General features: G+C 35.1%; 1 protein-coding gene across 1 annotated transcript in view; it reads right to left on the reverse strand.

The window, feature by feature from the left end:
• Positions 1–20,496, reverse strand: part of CTTNBP2 (cortactin binding protein 2) — a 73,508-nt gene that overhangs the window by 4,710 nt on the left and 48,302 nt on the right. Inside the window, 13 exon segments of the mRNA XM_053978318.1 lie at positions 743–875; positions 1,753–1,813; positions 3,549–3,734; positions 3,958–4,163; positions 7,588–7,766; positions 10,181–10,368; positions 10,640–10,792; positions 12,592–12,691; positions 12,775–12,861; positions 13,937–14,016; positions 14,441–14,536; positions 15,836–16,102; positions 18,485–18,602. Of these exon segments, the coding sequence (XP_053834293.1) occupies positions 743–875; positions 1,753–1,813; positions 3,549–3,734; positions 3,958–4,163; positions 7,588–7,766; positions 10,181–10,368; positions 10,640–10,792; positions 12,592–12,691; positions 12,775–12,861; positions 13,937–14,016; positions 14,441–14,536; positions 15,836–16,102; positions 18,485–18,602 (1,854 nt within the window).

Consider the following 20,496-nt stretch of genomic DNA (forward strand, 5'->3'; position numbering starts at 1 on the left):
TCAACAGGTCTGCCATAAACACCCACAACCCATTACAACATAGAATTTAGCCCAAAACTATGAGCCCTGCAAGCATCCTTCACCCTCTTTTGCCACTGTTAAAGAACTAGGCCAATCCATCCTCTCTTGCTTGGGGCAGTAAACTGCATTTTGCCTACAGAGCAGAAGAGCTTTAAGCCAGTTCTGTGAAGGCTGATGGCATTGTATTAAACAAACCAAATGTTCAATGCATATTAGGGTAAACTTTCTATGTCTTTATGACTACAGAACAGTTTCCCACTGGGAGCAACGAGAGCATGAAACACAAGGGAACAGTAATGCAGGGAATGGCTGTTCTCAGAGAAGTGGTCACAACACCAAGCTTGACAGAGTTCAAGAAGCATTTGGACAATGCTCTCAGGCACATGGTGTGACTCTCAGTGTGATCCTGTGCAGAGCCACGTGTTGGATTCAATGATCCTGTGTGTCCCTTCCAACTCAGGCTATTCTATGATTCTATAGAAATTTCATCCTCCACTGCAAAAATCTTCACAAGAAAAATTGGTGAAGGTGTAATTTAAAATGGTGTATACTAAACCAGAACACTTACATATCATATATTAGTTGGCTTTGGCTTATTCCCAAATAATTTAATAATTTTCTTCAGTTCAAGCAGGGCTTGTAAATCAAAAATTTATTTTAAACACATAACAAACAACACACTATGGTAATGTAGTAAATTATTTAAAAATCTTGTGTTTACCTTGCTTATATCAGGCTCAGATTTGCTGGAACACATACTTTGAAGTTCCTGCACAAGATCTACTTCATCATCAGAACCAACAGACAGCCTTTGCTCCAGATTTAATGTTCTCAAATGATCCTTCTCTGAAGATCTGGTTAAAAAACCCAAACAAACAATCAGAGAGAACACTTAAATTAAGCTGTTATACAGAATTTAAAAAGAAATATTATAGACATCTCCAACATAGTGATTTTTTTCCAAATGACCTTTACTACTACAAACAAAACATCTGATGAACTGACAGCAGTAGTTGTCAATAATTATCTCATAATAGATCTTTCTATACAAATTATTCTCTCTATTCTGAAAATCTAACAAAGGATTCCTCTGTCTAGTATTTTCAAAGACTCCCCTATTTTTAAGATGCAGCAATCAATTTCATTCCACTCTGCTTTTTGGAAATAATTCCAAACACTTAAAAAAACCTCTGGCATACTGGAAGCATAAATATTCTATTTTCTCTGTGCCTGTGAATAAGGTAGGTTTTAGATTGAAGTGAGGTCTCAAATGCAGTTCCCTCTAGCTAATTCATATACTTTCTCAGGGAAACTCTGTATGAGTGGGACTAAAGTGCATGTACTGTACCAGCTTGAATTGCCATTCAGCAAGCTGAAAATAGCCAGAGGAGTTTTTAAAATATAATGCCAGTTGATAAAAACATATGGCCAACTTTTCAAGGCAGAGTAAGTGTTACATAACATTCTTAAGTCATAGACTATTCTGTTACATAAAAAGACATGCAGTGCTGCAAGGCTTGAAATAAAGAAATGGATTCTAAAATTATACCAAAGTATATAAATTTTATTTCCTCTCTGAAATTAAAATTAAAAATAATTCCTTTCTTCACATATGGGACCAAAACATTACCAAAAAACTATTCATCTATTCATTACAGTGTGCTGCTTTACAATAGAATGCTATCATCTTTTTTTTCCAAAGTGTCACAAATACCAGAAATTAAGACTTACTTTGTGGTGAGAGAAGCTCTTTTCTTACAGTTTGGTTGCAACACAGTCTTAGATTTTATACCTACACAAAAGAGAGATTGACTTGTTAGTGTGTTACCATGTGTGTTGATTTCTTTATTCTAAAATCTATGATAAACAGGGAAAATGTGTTCCCGTTTACTAACTAATTATGTCAACAGGGTCTGTTAAAGATCAGAATACATCCCTTGAAAGTGTTCAGGGTAACAGAAAGAACTGCTGAAATGGCAAATAGGGGATGAGTTGCCTAAGCTTTTGTGAAAGAGAGGACATGAGGTTTCTGTGTTAGGCATTTCAACAACCCTTACTGGTTCTTCCCAAGAGAAATTTCTTGTCAACAAGAAAATATTTAAATGTGCTTCATGAGATACCTATACTGGAAACAGCAACAGCATTTGATTCTGATAGTCCAAAATAGAAGACTACTAAACTTAATTGACTGTTCCATTTTTAACTTATATTCACAGATATTAACTGGATTCCAAGAACATTCTTAGGTACAAAATACAGCCATCCCATCTTCAGGTTATGTTATTTCTTAAATCCTCTTAGTGGGATTAGGTAAGTTCACAACTCAAACAGGGAACTGGCAATCAGGACGTTAGAGTTGCAGTCTTCTGAAAAAGCAGACTTCTTTCTGAACAAGGGCTGAAGAAATGAATAGCTCATTTTAGTGCTGCAAAGTAGCAAGCATCAAGTATTTTGGTTCTTTGTATGTGAGGTAATTGAGGCTAGAATCTTACTGCTCCTGAAGTGTATGTGTGTGTGTGTAAGCCTTCTCTTTCTTCCTAAATCTTCCCTCTGAAGTAGTTACCTTCATTTTCAGAAAGCAAGTACTTTGATTTTTTTCCCCTGCAAGTTTTTCTGTTTGATATTGTATTTAGTTACCAATAATACTAAGTCTTCCTTCTAGAAATATGTCTCCTTTAGAAGAGTTATGTTGCTTCTGAATATATCCATACATTATCTTTGTTTAATAAACTGCTTATTACATGACTTATGATCTTGAGGTGAGAAGCATTTTCAAAAGTGTCAGCCACTAATATAACTTCCACATTTATACAGATGCACAGACTCAGTCACATAAAGCCCTATTTACTGAGCAACAGACTGAAGATGATTGAAAACCTTACAGTATCTGTGACTACACAAAATTATTTACATTTATTTTTTGCAACTAAAGTGAAAGCCAAATCAAAATCTTCAATTTACACCCAAAGATCTCTTTCTTCCACTGCAGGGCTTCTAGATTATTCTACTCCATTTTTCTAGTAAGACTGAAAAAGGGATGCATGATCTGGGGAGGAATGTATTAATTTATTTCTACCTGGATTCACTTGGTAGTAATTATTGTAGTGAAGTAAGTGAAAGGAAACTCGAAAAAGTATGCATACTGTAAATTTGGAGCAAATCTAAGGAGTACCAATAAAGTAATGAAGCTTTCTCTCATCTGGTATTGGAGAAGAGACTGATACAGTGTTATTCTGTACAGTCAGAGGTGGAACCACTGCCTATATTTGCATTATCTGAGCCATGCTTGCCTCATTATCAGACAACAAAAAGGGCATTAGAACAACTAAACTTACTTAGGACACCTCACAGTCACAAAGAAGTAATTTTGGGGGGGGAAAAATGAAGTGTTTTACTGGTGAACATAAATATAAGTGTCATTTAATTGAAAAATTTTGATTCATGATGTAGGAGAAACATTTGATTTGCATCTACACAGTTTAACCCCTTCACAACTTCCAGAACTGAAAATTAAAAGCTTTATTTACCTTCAGTATTTGTCTCCTGCTTATTCCATGACTGGGAGGACAAATGGCCTGACTTTTTGCGAGGACTTGTGCTCACTTTTCTCCAAGAAGCATTCTCACCTTTTTTCTTGCTGCAATTTTTGTAGCTCGAAGCCACAGATAAAGGAAAATTTCCTCCCTTAAAATCTGCTATATAATTATCTAGCTCTGAAACAAAAGTAAAACAGTGTTAAGAAGAACTGATTGTAGCAAATGGTTCTTCTTGGAGTATCTTACACAACTACTTAGTTTAATGACAATAAATGCTTTTAACCCCACCACGTCCCTTCAGAACTACAGCTATGTTTTGTGGAAGTTTTAAAAACAGAAGGAAGCAGTTAAAAGCCCCAGTACAGCAAGGTATGACTACTTTCAGACAGTTCACTCTTACCTGGTCTGGGTAGAGGACAGCCATGCAAAACAGCTTTATTTAGCAAGATACTGAGAGCAGCTTTAACAACAGCCTGTTGCCCTTGGCTAGGATTTTTTTTAGCTATTGCTTGTCCTGGTACAGATGGTCTTTTCACAGAGGCTCTGGAGAGTATGACTTCTTGTACTCTGGGAGCTATCACAGCATTCCATAGCTTGGACATCCACCTGTGGTACAAAACCATTCCTTTAACTTCAAAAGCAATTATCGAAACCTGTGATTTTATACTTTGGTAACATACCAGATTTTGCACTTTAAAGAAGCACCCCATTTCAGAGAAGGAATGATTTTATTTAAGGAAGGGTTTACTTGTTTTTTAATATTAAACTATTTGATCTAAATTTCTTTACCTTGCCTTGACAAACTTACCACCTAATGCTTTTCCTCCTTCAGATAATATAAAACATCCTTCTCATATTAAGGCTAAAAAAATGTCCCAGAAAGATGCATGCTCATATATATACAATTTTTTTTTTTTTAAGCGCATGGGGAAATTTCCATTTCCATGCTTGCAGGTGTTAATTCCTAGCCTATTTTCTGCCAGCATGGAAAAAAGGAGGTATTCATTTATGGTTGTATCCCTTCCAGTATTTCCAAACTTGTCCAGTTTACAAGACATTTCTATTCATACAGCTGCCTTGCTCTTACTCTTCTTTTGTGTATTTGATCTACGGTGAACTGTGTTTCCAGGATGCTGTGGATATTCCAGATTGTCTGGTTTAGAGACTGGGTCTGATTTTTTCATTCAAAATTTAATTAAAGGGTCTTCTGGTACTTTTGCTTTTCTAAGAGAGAAGCATTATGTTGTATTAGCAAAGAAGTGAAAAAATTTTGTTAGGGAAAAATAAATACTATTTCTCATAACTTAGGAGTTCTCTAGGGATAAAGGCTAGAAATTTCAGACTTAGGACTCAGCTGACATCTACAACAGACACTGAGACAATCTTTTTTTAGATCAACTCCTACTCTTTTTGTTTATTCTTATACCCTCTTACAGGAGGAAGATGGTAAGAGTGAGTCAGATGGTTTATATTAAAGATCTGTAAGAAATTATAGGCTATCATGCTGTGTTCAGCTTTGCAGAAATCCATTCAGAAAACAAGAAGGCTAAAATTTCTGTTTGACTTCAATGGATGATTTTGCCTGCTACGTTGATACACTGAAGCCATCTCATTACCTAAAATATTATGATGACTTTTTGGTTTTTTTTTTTCCATTTTTTAAAAGTTAGAATGCATGAGTTATTTGAAAGATATATTTTTGGTCAGTTGTGAAGCATAAGATTGAGCTTTTATGATATATAAATGCTCAAAGTGCTTTTATAAGCTTGATAAAGTTACATTACTTAGAAAAATAATTAGTACAGTAGTTAAAATACAATGTAAAATGTGTATTGCAGATGGTCCTTGAAGGACTTTGTAGCTTCCTTAGCATAATGTTGTAGATATTCCATATAGTTACAGTCTGTTTCTGCTAGCTAAGCTACCAAAATAATAATACCAATTGCTTGTATTATAGTCATAAAGAACTCTCACTTTTCAATTTCTGCCTAAGAAAGCTTTCAACATTTTGCAATACTGTCAGTATAAATGGTCAGAAATGAACACTGCAAAGATAAAATTAATTGAGGCCATCCTAATCTAACAATTAACAATGGATGGGCATGCTCTCTAAATAAAATTCCAACCTGGTATTTAAATTCAATTTTATGTTTGTGCTCATCTTGATCAAGTCCCCCATTCTTTGAAAGAGCTGATACTTAGGAAAGGCATAACACACCCCTGCCCCTCAAAAATGGCTGCAAATTGAAAGTCATTCCTATTGGAACATCATCTTCAGTTCCCTAAACCTAAACCAAGAAAAAAATGTAGTTAAAATTTTCTTCATTTATTCACTCTACTCACCAAAACAGGTGAAACTACATGAAACACACCGCAAGAAACAATTTCCTGTCACCATTCTCTCTACCTGCCCCGCTGCTGCTTCTTCCTCTTGTCTCATGTTAACACTGAGCCCAGAGTGAACCCAATTTGTATATAGCTGTCTGCTGTCCTAATGAATTGGACTGACTCAGAGAAGCTTTACAAAATGCAAAAAGCAGCAGAATAGCACAGTGGAGAGGAGAGGTAAGAGGAAAAGAGTGGTTAATTAGACTGAAATAACAGCAATCAGTGAGCTGCTAATTAAAAGCTATTTATTACATGACCACACTGTTTGCCATCATGCTGCTAAACTAAAAGTGTCCAGTAAGAGCTCACTGGAGCTGTGCTTTTTAATTGTTTATTAGTGGACAAAAACTACATTAAAATGACAAGTCAGATGGCATATGACTACAATAAAGGACATTTTAGGGCTGTACTCAAAGTAAAGCATTGTGAAACCAGTCAGAGTTACACAGAAGAAATCCAGACTCAGAAATATATAACTAACATATCTAAACAATAGTTTTTCTGTCCTTTATTAATGCCACTGAAATAAATAAATTATTAAAACATTTCAGAGGACATGATTCAAGAGGAAAATGGGAGATAGATGCATGGTATGCTTTATTCTTTTTTTATTTCCCAGCACCCATAAAATTTCAAGTCAATCTTACATCCACATTTAGACTTTGATAATTACTCTGAAGATTAGTATCTAATCAGTATTTTTCAAGAATAAAAATGAAAATAAACAAGCAAAAAATATCAAGATCTGCAGACAGATCATGAAATTAGACAGCCTCTGCACATGCTAAGCAAAGGCTTCTCCTTCATGTGTTAAGCAGAGGCTCCTGGAAGAAGGGTCATCAGAAAGCAGTACAAGAGAAACAGGTAAGAAAAGGAATAGAAGGGGTGACCTGATTGGTTAGAAAAGTTATGTCACATCTCCGGAAACCAATGTTATACTTCAGTTCTGAACAAGTTTGAATCTTAATTAGAGACTCATTACCTTTTTGATAAAGCCAAACAACATCTTAGTGTGAAATTAATATAATTTAAAATTCTATAATTATTTCTTCTATCATTTTCTAGCATTTGGAGTTGGAATGTAATCAGATGTTTATGCAGTTGTAGGCAAGAAAAGCCAAAATTTCCATTATTTTTTAATGTTACTGGCCCGTTAGCCGTATGTGTAACTTAACTTATATAAGAAGCGAACTAAACTCATTGACCAGCACTGAACCCACCACACCACCCTACTTACTAAGATAATATATCTCTAAACTGTGCGTATGTATATTTAAAAATTATACCATATATTTAAAAGAGTGAGAAATCATTCTCCAAACTTACTTTATATACAACCTCAAAAGGAGAGCTTATCAACTTTTTTTGAATCTTTTAACCTCTGTGTCAGAAAATAAATGAAAGATCACAAGAAGACTGAATTTGGTGCAGTGTTAGACACCCATTTCCCACTTATGTCCTTCAGAATTGCCGTTCTAGTAATTAAATAGCCAACAGAAGTTTAAAACTTTCATCAATTTTAATTAAAATGCTTTTTTGAGGTTGCTGAGTCTGCAGGGTTTTGGGAAAAACACAACTACTACATTTGTGGTATGTATCTAGTTGGCACTGAACAGCATCAATCAGGAAATAAAAATCTTACTTGACTGTTGCTTGGCTGTGCCCTGGAACCACAGGACAGGAGAAGAAATGCTTTGGCCCTATAAGTGCTTCAGATGCTCCTAGGCGTGATAAGCAAGAGTTCAGCTGGTGCCAAACAGCAAGAATCCAGTCTATGGTCTTGCACACGGGATCACATGGAGGAGGTACTTTGCCTCTGAACTGCAGGGAGAAAAGATGTTTGACATGGCATAAGACCAGAACTGCAAACACTTTCCTTCAAACTCCAGGAAGGTTTGGGGTTTTTTTTATTGCATGTGTTGCTATTAAAAGATCAGGAACAGTCAAAGACAGGTCAAACCTTTTTATAGAATATATTGACATGTTGCTGTATTAAAACTTATTTTCTCAACTACACTTCAAAAGATATATCCTTATCAATAAACCAACATGCCTTTATTCTTGTGGGAAACTAAGGCAGCAGTTTTGATAGCAGTGGTTTTCTACAGTGTTTAAGGTTAGGATTGCAAGAGAGATGTACCAGATACAATGCAATGTATATGATACAAATAAGGCATTATGAAAAAATGCCCAATTGAACAGGAATATCTGATCAAGACATATGCCCAGTGGATTTCCATATTGATTTTAGATCTAGTAGCAGTGATGGAAAGATGTGTTCCTCTAAGACATGTGTTTTTAGTCTGCCTTGTTAAGAGCAAATTTTTTAGTGCCAGAAAAATCTGTTTCCTCTGATTTCAAATTACAGTCTTCATCATCCTAATCCTAGGATTATCCTCTGTAACATCTTAAATTAAAGGAAGCATTAAAAGATGGACCAGGGATAGTAACTGACAGCATTGAAGCCAGAGCCTCTTTGATAGAGTCTATAGGTGAACTTAAAGTAGAAAAACATTCAAACTGTTTCCATAGAAAATAATGGTTCAAACTAATGGGCAAAGAGCATTTCACCTGAACACATGAATATTACAGCATAAACAAGGTATCATAATACAGAGCAATGATCTTTGAAATAGTCTATGGTTCTAACAATAAATGTGCTTCTACTTTGCTTTAGAGTTTTACAACAGATTAATCTTTCTTCTATTTTTGACTTCGCAATCCACTATTTTAAGTCCTGTACCAACTGGCATTTGAGTTTACATATGGCACACATTGAATGTGCGCCATATGTATGAATGTATGAATTTCAAAAAATGTGCTACCACACTGGGCATTTCAGTATTTAATTGGGGAAGATACAGGAAGACACATGGCTTTTTTCTCCAAATAGCTGCCATCTGCATATATGCTTGAGAGAAATTAAACTTAATGAGATTACTATCCAAATTCTGTTAAACTTCAGTCAGAGGTAGAAGCCTATTACATAGTCAAATTCTAACCTATTAGACTAAGGATTTCTTTCAAGTCCAAAAAAAATAGCCTGAAAATGACATCTGTTATGTGATGCTGCAAGTTCTTGTAGCCAAACCAGTTTGGCAGAGTAAGTCTGATGCAGCCTTTGACTATGAACAAGTCATAATTTAAAAAACATAATCTAAGAAAAGTAGTCTATTAAGAGTTTCATAGAATTCCCATGATTCTTTTTTTCTATTCTGTATTCTAGTTCTTGCAATTAAAGAATAATTAGGAGTGTTTCTAAATTTCCTCATTATCCTGGCTGAAATGTTCAATTACCACACATTTCCTCTGCAGGATCTCTGATTCAGTAAGCCTTTAGAGATGAGAACTGTGGCAAAGGGTACAGGAGATGACATCCCCAAGGATAACCAAGACACATCCAGCTGAACACTCCAAGCTGACAGTAGGTCTGTTGTCTCACACCAGAACTCTTTATTACTGGCAGCTTTTCTATTCCTAGAACAATCTCCCTTTTTGAGCCTGTTCAAAACTGCTGCCAAGATTATTTTCCTTTGTAGCTGTTTTGATTAAACTCCCTCTGCAAATGTCTAACAGTGCCTGACTGTTGGTAATAGCTGCTATCACACTCAAAAGGTATTCCAAATGACTTCTGAAAATCCACAATTCTTCTTTTGCCTACATATTTATTTTCATTACCCATCTTTGTTTATTTATTAATATTAAAACAGAGTTTCCATCTTTATTCTCTTTTGGACTTGTTTTCCAGCTTCAGCAGACCTATTAGCTCAAAACAACTTTTCTAATTATATAATTTACCCCTCTTTTGATCTGGAAATCATGGAAACTACTTTTCTGCTTAAAACTTAGACAAAACACATATATGACTATCTTATTTTAGATATTGAAAATAAATTTTTGAAGAAGAGACTATGTATGTTTGTTGAACTGATTTTTACTATAATTCTCAGAAGAATGAAAGAAGAAGTTGAAAAAGATACTGAAGAATGTTTCATGCAGTTAACAGGCAAGTAGTTACAGTATCATTATTTGCAACCAACCAATGGTTTATGCCAATTAGTCATGACCACACACCCTTCTTTGAGGCCAAGCACAACATATCCAGATACACAGCCTGTATCTTCCCAGAAAGGAATGATTTTTTTCCTGAAACAACTTATCTACTCTGCTTTTGGCATTACCATCGTACATATTTCACAGACCTGGTAACTGCTGAAGCTGATTCAAGTTCTTACCTTGTTTATGACTTTTCTCCTTAAAATCCTCTGAAGCAAGCCTCGCATTGGCTCCCCATCCCACCTAAGTTGAACCCAACGGAAATGCTGCTGAACCAGCAGGTCAGAGCCATGAAGATGGCACTTGGCGATGGTCCCCAGTAAAAAGCAGTTCTCATGAAAGTAAAAAGCACCAGAAACTCCATTTGCTAAAAGGAACCATAAAACAGCTGAAATACTCAAAGCCTTAGCATGATTTCATACAGAAGCAAGAAGCAGTGACATAATTAGAAAGGAGAAACAACCCACAAAACACCATAAATTAGCTCAAAAATATGCTATCTTTGTTAAGGATAACTGTTTACAATAAAACATAAAAACTGAACAAATTACATTTTTCTCCTGTTCCCTGTTTGTCATATACTACAATAAAACTGTACTGTAGTAAAAACATCTCAGCAAATCAAATTCTTTAAATACCTCTTTGAACAGTGCAGGGATTTTCTGAACTCCGATTCTCAAGAGGTGCTAGAAAATCTCCGAGTAATTCAGATAAAGAAGCTCTCTCCAGATTTTCTAAAATCACAATTGTTGTCTTGTTTACAGGAGGCTGTTTCACTGGGATCAGACAAGCTGAAATACAAAAATCCCATTAATGTATACTTAGGAAAATTTACTTCTATTTATATATACAGAATTTACTGCTACTAGTGCAACAAAGGATTTTTAATCTTTTTTTTTTTTTTTTCATTTTTAACTTGTTTACAGGCCAGACAGACTGGATAATCAGTTTAAAACTGAAAGCATAAAATCAAACAATAGAAAGAATATCATACTTTATATTAAGAAAAAAATTGAAAGCTATGATTAAAATAAATTCTTGAAATGGCCATAATAGGATCTTCATAGATAGGAAAGATTTCAGTACACTGAATATAAATACAACAGAAGAGATAGCAAAGACCTCCTTAAACATTTCTTTCATTTGCTGTACTACATTTTAAACTTTTAACGTGTAGACTTTATACCATGTAGTGATAAAAGGTGTAAGAATAGGCCATGTTTGTAAGAAACTTTATCATTCTATGAGATAGCAATAAACTTCTATGAGAAGTAGGCAATCTTCTCTTCAAAACTTCCTTCAATATCTTTAAGAATCACTCAAATAATCAGAGCTGGTATGAGGCAAACCCAGTAGCATCTGAATCTAATAGGCATTAAAATGACATCTATATATTTTTTAACATTTTAAATATTTTCCTTTAATTTTCCTGATTTTTACATCTTATTGCTTAAAAAAGACAGAGCTTTGCAAGCGTTCTTGCAAATTAAATCACAGGTGAATGCTTCTGTAACACATATATATATATATAAACACTTATCTTGACTATATTGTACCCTGCACTGTTTCACAACCTTTTCAAGGTGGTACTAACAATGGTTATTAAGGAAATTGATTTGTAATAAGGGAAAACTTACAGCAATTGATTGTATCTGATCATTGCTATTTAGTTGCAGTTTCCTGACTATTACTGCCCTCTTTTACTAAGAGGCTACAGCTTGAAAGGAGGGAGGATAGGTACCCTCTCTGTGTCTGATGGATTTTTTTAGAGGAGAAACGCTCTCTTAGGAAAGGAGATGCAGCAGAACAGTGGGGAAAGAAGCTGACAGAAAAATGAGAAACACAACCAGAAACAACATGCTGAACTGCAAAACCAGACTCTTAAAAAGAGTGTGTTGCTGACACAGAATAAAGCATCTGAAAGAAGCAGCTTTCCTAAGAGACACTGGCCAGTAAACAAACCAAACTATGAGTGACATTCTTGCCTCTAGGCTGAGCACCAAAGCCTGGCTGACTTCTGACTAAATGGTCTCTTCTCTCCCACCAATGTGATGGCACTGAAAGTGATATGTGGGAATAATCAGTGGCACAAGCTATCCTGAGAACTGTGACCAGGATTTCCTTAGAGAAAAAACTGCCACAGACTGAAGTTACACCAGTTAGTACGAGAACAAACAGAACAGAGCACTGCATGGCATTGTACACCCTGCAGGATGGCTCTGCTTTTGTTCATGAGCACACACAGCAGACCTTCAGTTCTGATCCAGTAGATCTGAACCAGAGCAATCAACTTTTAAAGGATCACAAACAAAGGGAAAAAGAATGAGACAGAAATTATTTTTTTAAATTACTAGTTTTACTTAAATGGCATGAACTTTTGACAGAGCTCCTTATTGGGAGCTCTGTTATGCTCAGCTCTCTCTCAGTTTAGACTCACACAATTGCTGAGTCAGTTTTTCACCTGAAAAACTATGGGTTACATTAAAACATGCCATCCACTATGCAAAATGGTTTTACGTATTTCTTTACTTTGCACCATTAAAAATTTTCCTACAAATCACCAAAATTAGTCTTTCTGACATAACCTTACCATTACTGATGAACAGTTCTGCAAGTTGCTCCTTGGAAAAACCAGCATCCACTTCAACTTTAACAATCTCACATGTAGATCCTGCAGCCACTTGCTTTTGCTGTGTTGAAAATTTATATATTTGGTGAAATAGTGAAAACTCTGGTTTATGGACTAATTCACTTGATATGTTTGTGCAAATACCTTCATGCAGGCCGCTATCTGATATGCTATGTAATCTTGTAAACTTCCTTCTGGACCATGGAAAATGACATTACGGTATTGTTCAACCTACAGACAGATAAATAGAAATATTTGTTTCATAAATAAATTATTCTCAGAAGTTCAGACTTGGATTTTTTTTTAACCTAGATGACACAATCAGCACCTAAAAGACAAAGTTTTTTAATTTGCACTACTGGAGTTGATAATCCTTACTATACTAGTTTCAAAGTAGACATTATTTGCATACAACATCTTTGAAATATATTGCTAAATTTATATTTTGTTACAACAGACTTTAAAACTTAAAACAATCATCTGGAAAAATAAATTTAGTAATCACAAATATTTTCTTGATCTTGAATTAAAATATATACATCAGAATGATGTCAAAATCATCAGTTTAAGTCTCTACTAAGTTAAGGATTAAGACTGAGGACTTTATTTGCAGTAGAAATAGGATCATATTATCAGTATGGCAGAACAATTTTTTTTATCTAATTCTGTTTTACCTCTAAAATGTCAGTAAGGGAATATACTTGTATCTCTGCAATCTCTCAGCAATATGGCTGAATACAGCAGAAACCTGTGGCACATTCTCCTGACAACATAAAATACTATCCAAGGACACAGCAGAAATTAAGCAGGTTCTAAACTTACTCTGATTTGATGCAATGTTAAAAGAAATTATCTATGAACATTATATCATATTATTCAATTATCCTTACATTTTGAGGTATTAAATAAGGTGTGTTACAGGAGATTTATACATAACCTAGTAATAAAATTCACGTCTCAAATAATTGCTTACATGAATGTTATTCTAATTTACTTTCTCCTCAAAAAATGGAATAAAATAACTTTGGAAAGCAATTAAGACATCAGAGAGCTTTTAATATATTTTTAAGCAGTTCAGTTAATCAGATAGCAGCTACTTAAAGAAGAAAGTTAATGACCTCACAAGACTAAAGTTAAGGGTAAATTTAGGGGGAATTTTATTTTGTAACAGCTTTCATCCCATTTCATTTTTTAGAAGTCTTGATGTTCTTTCACAAAGCAAAAAAATCCCAATTTTAGTCAACACTCTTACAGAAGTATTTTGACAAACAAATAGTATGCAGAGGGAAGCTAGCTTATTACTGACCAGGCGGAGATAATTCTGAAGTGTCTGAAGATGGATCATGGATGCATAAGTCACACTGTTTAAACAGCCTTCTTGGGGTCCTTAAAACAAGACATACAAATAACTTTGGTAAATTTCTCATGTTTACATGCATGTATGACTGATACACATGATTTTTTTTTTATGCAGCATTCTACAGTGACCTTTTATAATTAGAGGCTACGCAAATTAAAATGCTGAATAAATGAAAGACATAGATTCATGGGTATCTATGACATAAGCAATATATATACTATTATATGGCTGAAAAAGGCAGTAAGACTTTTATGTGCCAGCTTCTGTGCCAGCACAGAAATGCCAGAAAAATATTGTGGACACTTTAAAATCTAGTTAAACAACTAAATGGATATGATGAGAATCAAGCAACACTGAAGAACAAAACCAGTAGCAAATGACTCTCAAATTATGTATTTCATATGGAGTGTCTTAACATTCAAAACTGAAAAATTATGACTTGAAAATTACCAAACAAAAACACTGTGATATGCTCAGCTCTATTGTTCTTCAAAAAGTCCCATGGTGGCTGGGAAAAAATCTGACCTGTTGACCATGTAATGTTTCCTGTTAAAATAAAAAAATAAGAGAGATATATTCCTTGTATGTATATAAAGTGTCCTACACTCAAGCATATTCCCTTGCTTACAAAGATTACATGCATACACTTACAAATTTGACAAACAAACCAGTCCCATGTATGAGATGTACTATATCATGCTATTATTTGATATATGACTGGTGAAGTTACTGGTGTTTTCTGCCAGTTGACACAAAAGTTAAACAGCTAATTTTGCTGATGGGAAGGTAGAGGAAGGAGATTTAAGGTAAGTATATGGATATTCAGAAACCTATACAGCTGTTACTAAGACCACCATATTTTGGCCAATTTCACATAATTTTGAAGATTTCTTGTTTGTATCTTGCTAAGTGAAGTTATGTAAAACAGCAGTTCTGTTTACCTAAGCCGGTGGTTTACAGTTGGTATTTACTGTCTATTCTGGAGGTACTGTACAGAAGCAATGCGGGCTTTGAATTCTTTATGTAGAACCACAGAATATCCTGAGTTGAAAGGGACTCACAAGGATCATCAAAGTCAAACTCCTGGCTCTGCACAGGACATCCCACGAGTCACACCATGTGCCTGAGAGCACTGTCCCAATGCTTGAGCTCTGTCAGGCTTGGTGCTGTGACCACTTCCCTGGGGAGCCCATTCCAGCGACCAAAGACCCTCTGGGTGAAGAACCTTTTTCTAATATCCAACCTAAATCTCCACAACACAAATTCAGGCCATTCCCTCAAGTCCTGTCACTGGTCATTACAGAGAAGAAATCAGTGTCTGCTCCTCCTCTTTCCCTCATGAGGAAGTTTACACTGCAATGAGGTCTCCCCTCTCTCCTCTTCTCTGGGCTGAACAGACCAAGTGACCTCAGCCACCCCTCATACGGCTTCTCCTCAAGGCCCTTCACCATCCTCATGTCTCTCCTTTGGACACTCCCTAATTGCTTTTTCTTATATTGTGGCATCCAAAACTGCACACAGCACTCAGGGTGAGAACTTAGTTTCACCTGACATACAGATTTCTCCTCTGGAGTACTAAACGTACCGAAAGACTAATTAACATAGGGCCTCATGACCACCAAGATTTTATTAAAGTGCATAATTAATTGTTCCATACACACAGGTAAAAGTAAGGAATGCTTTCATGCCAGCACTGTTCAAAGTTTCATATCTAGTATTGGTCTTTCTTAGTCTACGCTTTAAAAGATGCAGTAATTTAAAGATATTTTTATCTTACTTAGAAGATTTCACAAATTCGAGAACACTCCCAAGTTTTGCTTTTATCATTAACACCAATATTGATACCTAATTTGACAGAAAATATACTGCTTGCACTGAGGCCAATGTTGGATTCTGCAGCAGTGTTGAATGACAGATCTTCTAGGCTCCTCCATCCATCAGAAGTGATTGCTTGGAAATGGTTTGTCACTGCCTGACTCACTGCTTTTGAAAAATCATCCCATGACGTCTGCTTGCGGATATTTAAAGCACATATTGTATCAAATTCCTCTGTACCACAATGGACTGGTTCAATGCCACTGACTGAAATCCTTACAGGTACATTAAGAGCATCTGTTGAAAAACAAAACACCAACTATCAGAAAAACTGTAAAACTCAAAATAATCCCATTATTATCAACCAATAATATCCAATATTACAAAGGAAAGCTACAAAATAACTCCTGCTACAAAGAAGCAAATGGTAAAGAACAGTACAGATCACTACCACAAAATCAGAGCAGTGATGAAAATACCAAGGTAACTATAATTTTTTACAAAAAACAGTTCAGTATTATTATGCTTAAATAACAGGAAAGAAGACAAAATTTATTTAATCTTATATTTCCTCTTTATAGACTAATTATTTATAAATTAAGACAGATGGTAAGCAATGTCTTAATTTTTCAGTTCATTGTGTTTATGCACATTTTTTCTTATCAATGTGGGAAATAATTTTCTGGCACTAGTGCACATAGTGCACAAGTGGAAAACACAGCTGAGCCAAACATCTTTAAATAAAAAACTAAGAGCTAAGACAGAAAATGCACTTGAAAGGGTATATTTGATTTGCTATAGAGTAAATTGACAAAATGTTAAAAAAGGAAATTTATATGCACATTCTAGAAACTATGAAGTATTTTAAATCTTGTTCTTTGGAATACAACTCAACAGAAGCAGCAGTCTCTAGAGATCATTTAGATGACTAAAATTGAAAAGTAAACTATCTTCTAATTTTCATGCCGAAGAATATGTTTCAGAAACTATTAAATTAAAATTAAATTTAAAAAGTACACCATAAAAACAATCCATATCAGATTATTTTGAAATCTTGCAACATGATCTTTGTTTCTCTTTTATGTCCAGAAGGCAGATCTTCAGCTGATACAAACCAATGAAGTTTCCTGATGTCAGAAAAGCTCTGATTTAAACCCACTAGCCTATCAGTGGGAAAAGATTATTACTCAGAGGCATCCTTCAGATGTGGAATTGTGAGAAATGCATTAAAGGCTTGCCCTTCTGATGGCTGGACCTCAGGGAAATTAGCACAGACTGTAAGGAGTACAGAGTTTTCCACAAGGAAACAGGCCCCTAGGATAGAGGTATAGAATATGCCTAAACTTCAATGCATGTGACCTCTAAGACACAGCTGGCAATCCTGGCCCCAGTCTTTCAGATCTGTCGGAGCATATGTCCTGTCCTACAGTGGAAACCTTACTGGAGTCTGAGGAAGGTAGAGCATGGTACACCTTACCCAAAAATGCAGTCTTGGCTTATGGTGTACAGAAGAAGAGAAGGGGAGGCCAAAGGTTCTGACCTGATAAAAGCTGCTGGATTCATGACAAGCATGGCCAGAGACACAGGGTACTAAGACTGATGGAAATAATACAAGCATTAATTTAACAGGCTGCAGATTCAGCCATCAGAAATTTGGTCATAAAGTTGACCATGGAGGAGTGTCTATTAGAAAATGAGCTGTGTTCCCCTCTGAACCTGCAGTAAAATGCTAAGAACTGGGATTTAAAATAGCTGAAGAGGAAAATCAGAAGCTGCAGACAGAAAACTTCCTTAATTGTTGATAATCAGTGAACTTAACTACCCACATCCATATATCCCACATGACAAACACAAAAAAGAAGTGAAAAAATAGAGAGCAGACAAATCTACAAATGCCGTAACTCTAACAATGCAGAGAAATATAGGTATCTTTCTCTGTATATATAGATACAGATATATGTAGATTTATACAGTGATATAAAAAACCACAAAACTAGTGAGAGAATGAATTAAGTTCTGTCTCAAGAAATACACAGATGAGCCTGCTCTACTGAATTTTGAGAAAACTTAAAGAGAAGGAAGAAGATGACTGATTTCAACAGAAGAGCAATCTTCTTAAAGAAGTTGCTGATGCTGAAAAAAGAAGTTCTCTGATGTTGTCTCTAAGACATATTTGAAGAATCAAACAAATAATCCCCTCACCAATAAGTTACAAAATAAACTATGACCTAAAAAGAGATTCAGATATGACTAGATTATCATCTTAGCCTGAGGGAATTTGACAGCTACCCACTAAGTGACTATTTCTGCAAGAATTTGAAGAAAAGATAAGAGGAGGGCAATAGCTTTTGAAAAAGTAATTACTAATATTAAATTCAGAAATTTTAAGAGAATATGGACATTTGCAAATATACAGAATGTATCAACTTTTTGAATGGTTTAGGAGACATGAGGAATAGTCTTTTTGAATGGTTTAGGAGACATGAGGAATTTAATAAGCTCCAACAAAATTTTATCATATGCTTTTGCCAAATTTGGAGAATAGAAACTTGCTAGATCAAAGTAACTTAATATTGTGGTGCCAAAAAAGTGACAACTACCCTTTTCATATTTCTCATTTTTGCCCCACAGGTTCTTTACTAAAAACATTTTTATGCAGTGCTGATAGCATTTACTTACTTAAGTTTTCTAGGAGATGTTTGCAATCATCAGTAGCAACATCATGCAATGTTCGATTACACTTATCTTTTCTCTCAGCCTCTAGTCCACCATGGCTACAAAGGATTTCTAGACAGTTCTGCAAAGGTAGGAACTGTATTATTTACTTGTTCATTTGCTGCACTAAAGCATACTACCAATATGCAGTTAGATTCCTAATTAAAATTCTTACATGTGCATTTCCAAAGACAATCAGCTACAGAGTTTCTATATATAAAATGATGTTTCTTACAGAGTTGAAAGCCAGGAGTAAAAATATTTTATAGCAGACTTTAAAGTCTCAAATAATGACTATAAAAAAGCAGAACACAAAGAGCCAGCGTTCTACAGTCTCTGAGCATCAAGTGCTGATGAACTGAATTAAGAAATTCTTACATCTGGCCACTAGTTTAGGTATTGATAAGGAGACAGAAACCCAGCTATTATCCTGGTTTGAACATCTTGGCCTCAGTGTTCAAGCAACACTAAATAAGCAATTCTAAACCTTAATACAGACTAATAAATTAATCTATTTAGGTAACAATCCATAAAATCAGTTTTCACTTTGTAATTGTAAACCAAGTAGGACTTTCCATCATGGCTGACACCTGAGTGGGACACAGAAAAGGAATAATTTTAAAATCACCTTGCAAGCCCCTTTTTTTGGCAGAATTTCAGCATGCAGAAACCTGAAATTCTGCAAGCATCATAAGAATGCAATTATATGAAAATGTATTTTTATTAAGTCAGAGCACAAACATCTTGTGGATGACAACATGATACCCTCTAAAAATGTCCTATGCTCAACAAAAGTAAAAATCATTGAAATTAGAAACAAGCTATTAGCATGTAAATTTGGATTGGTAGAATCATACTGGACTATGAAAAAATATTCACTATACAGATCTTCCCAAATATGTGTGGGATAAAAGAGTTCTCATAAAACTGCATTCAAATTGATTGATCAGCAATCAGAGAAAGGATCAAGTCCTTGTTTCTAGTGACCATCATTCTACAATAATACTGGTGGCCTCCATGAAAGCTTTTCCATCTCAGATATGCTTTTAAAGACACATCCATATTGTAAAAAAAAGAACCAATGGAAATTATACTAGCTAATACTGTATTGATAATGTTTGGGGTTAACCATAGCAGAGAAACCAAACCTTAAAAACACAGAGAAGCAGCTATTGAGTATTTTGATGTGGAATAGTGGCTAGTTGCAGATTGACATAGTGTTACCTATTTTGTAGCTTCACCCTCAGACCTTTCATAAATATAGCAGTCATTCAAGGTATATCTGCCTGTGAGGTGAAATGTTACCAGGCTCTAGTTATAGACCCTATAAGTACTTTAAAAAAAATGTTTAGCTCACTAAGCTAGCTAGAATGATATCAAGCAGAAAAAGGCACATATTTTCTTGCCAGGTTAGTTTGTTAACACTAGCTCTCAAACAGAAGCAATGAATAGCAGAACAGCAGAAGGATGAGGACTGAACTGTAAGGCTGAAAATGGGAAGTAAAGCAGGAAGAAGTGTGACAGAACAAAGAAATCAGGATTATTTCCTTAGTAAAATGAGGATTTTTGTTGTCTCTGCTGCCTATAAAATAACAGCTAAGATGTCCTAGCAGAATTAATCTGTAAAGTATGGTCCCAACCTATCTCAAAACAAGAGGATGCAAGTGTCAGCACTGCTTATATGCAGCTATCATGCACTGGAATGAATGACATGCAATGTACATAATGGATTAGAGAATGAAATCTAAGTGTTAACAGCACTTGGAGATAGCTATTAAGCTTTTTTAGCTTTTAAACATCCCAAACATATCTCAAGTCAATAAATGCATTAAATAAAATACAATTTTATAGTCTCTGCAACATCAAAACCAGAAATCTGATTGCCAGCTGTATATCACCTTCATCACCTAAGAGACTCCCCTCAACCCCAAATGGAGATCTTATTAAACAGTTGACTTGGAATGTGCTTAGAAGCT

Source organism: Vidua macroura, chromosome 5 (assembly GCF_024509145.1).
Source record: "Vidua macroura isolate BioBank_ID:100142 chromosome 5, ASM2450914v1, whole genome shotgun sequence".
NCBI classification, from domain to species: Eukaryota; Metazoa; Chordata; class Aves; order Passeriformes; family Viduidae; genus Vidua; species Vidua macroura.